Source organism: Sphaeroforma arctica, assembly GCF_001186125.1.
Source record: "Sphaeroforma arctica JP610 unplaced genomic scaffold supercont1.1406, whole genome shotgun sequence".
Taxonomy (NCBI): Eukaryota; class Ichthyosporea; order Ichthyophonida; genus Sphaeroforma; species Sphaeroforma arctica.
The window spans coordinates 13,461-15,707 of record NW_014039152.1 but is presented as its reverse complement, the minus strand read 5'-3'; the positions used below and the strand labels follow the sequence as shown (position 1 = coordinate 15,707).

General features: G+C 38.3%; 1 protein-coding gene across 1 annotated transcript; it reads left to right on the top strand.

The window, feature by feature from the left end:
• Nucleotides 1-452: 452 nt before the first annotated feature.
• On the top strand, nt 453-1,523 carry SARC_10827 (hypothetical protein; the record flags this gene model as incomplete). The annotated part of the gene is made up of 3 exons (XM_014295118.1): nt 453-597; nt 863-1,060; nt 1,443-1,523. Coding segments are annotated over 3 exons (424 nt in total), but the record flags the coding sequence as incomplete, so codon positions are not given.
• Nucleotides 1,524-2,247: the final 724 nt, after the last annotated feature.

The window sequence follows — 2,247 nt, the reverse complement described above, 5'->3', positions numbered from 1 at the left end:
TATTTCATATTATATGTATGTATATATATATGTATATATATACTCTGACTTTTCCAATCATACTAGTATTTCTACGCGGTGTGTCGAGTACGAAGTGAACTATGTGTAACGTACACCATTCTGGTGTGAATGTGTATGTACCTATCCGGGTGATATCATTCACCACTAGACAAAAACATGCACTCATCCAACTGACTTCGCATGCATTTACCGATTTAAGTCTCGATATGGTATAGCAGCATCAGATAAACTATTTATCATAAATGTCGAGTCAATCCATAGTCGGGGCGAGATCAGATCACATTTTGATATCTGTCCGTGTAAGCTAAGAAAATCGAACATTTCTATACACGTAGATCCATTTCGAAAAACATAGAGCCCCGAACTTTTCTATATCTAAGATGGCGTCTATAATTTGAATTCCGCCATCCTGTCCCATCTGAACCCTACAGTGATGAAAGCATACGCGGGCGAGAGATTGACTCGTTCAAAGAGACATACTCAAAGATCGACAGCTCCATTGCCCTTCTCTGTGTGTGCGGGAATCACGATGTGGGTAACACACCCACAACCAACACTATAAGCAATTACAAAAAGGTATTCGGCACTAAAACAAGGAAGTGTATAAGGTTATTGGTTCTTAGATATGTAAGGTTGTAGAGGCTCATACTGAATGATTACTTAGCAATGACAAGAATTGGCTTCTAATGCTGCGAACGGATACCATTTTTAAAAATGTTTTAGGATAAAATGAAGTCATCTGTTTACGGATGTCAATACCATATTTGTTCAATATTGTGGCGACGAACAGTTTCGTATAAATATCTTACTTAATCCTGATTTGCTGTCTACTTCTATTCAGGATTTCGGCGACGATTACTTCTCATTCTACATTAAGGGTGTTAAAGGTATTGTGCTCAATTCCAATCTACTCTACGACCCCAGTGGAGCCATTGACGAGTACGAGAAACAGAACGTGTGGCTCCAGAATGAATTGGCGTCGGTCGACCATACAAAAACGCGCGTGATAGTGTTTATGCACCATCCATTGTTCTTGAAGGTATAGTAGGCAATCGTCCTTCGTTCCAAATTAAGTTATATATATATATATATATATATATATATATATATATATATATATATATATATATATATATATATATATATGTATGCATGTATATATATATATATGCGTGCAAAATACAAAATATCATGTACTGGATGCATCACAGACGTGTGCGAGATGCCTGACGAGGTATACAAATATGGACAAGCTAAAATCAACTTATTTCTCATCCGCGTCTGCATTATTTCAACCTAGATTTTCGCATGAGCAGATACGTATTCAAATAGTCCAAGCATACCAGAGGAGGGATGAACAGCTGCGACATAGTGCTTTTCGATAGTCTGTATTCGTATGGTTTGCACCTTTTAAAACAGAGTTTAACTGCGATAGTCGTGACTTTTGCGACGGTAGAAGTATTGCATTAAACCGATGGATGATACCTAAGTATCAAAAGTGACACTATGTTGTGTCCAGTGCCCCTTGTTTCGGTCTATACGTTTGTGGCTTTCGCAATATTTCGGATCATTTGTTAATTATAATTCACATGAAGCAACAGTCAACACTGTACGAGAAGTAAAATAATTCTATGATGTGAGGACGCAATCGATTCGATCAAAAATCAAAACGACAGCCCGACAGGACTTCTCAAAAAAAAAAGGGTCACAACTCTCATACGTCTACTCTCATCAGTCATCACTCTTTATGAGTCGCAGCTTTTAAGCATTCGAAGCGTTTTGCGCAAGTATTATCACAGCGTCTAATGCCAATCGGATCCTGTACTGAGCTCCTAGTAGATACGTAGTTTGCTGATGATATTGTAATCCAGTACGCAAGCTATCTGTTCATGACCACGCGATTATGTCAGCACAAGAAGAGGTCAACCTCAACCTCTTGAGGGTACGTTGATTCAATTCTTGAGAATAGGAATATTATTAGGGGCGCGTAAAGAACACCGCGCACTAGCCTGCACTTTGTTTTGGACAGGAATATTTTTATATGGATTCCTGGATTGGTCTTTAGTATGACAACCATCAGACTATCTGACTTATCTGGTATACAAAGATGCACTCACCATCAGGTCAAGCTGTGTCATACCGGGGTTGCTATACTATTTTCACTCTCAACTAAAAATACCGAGCGAGAAACACAGTTATATTGTCTCAAATGTGATAATCGAAATA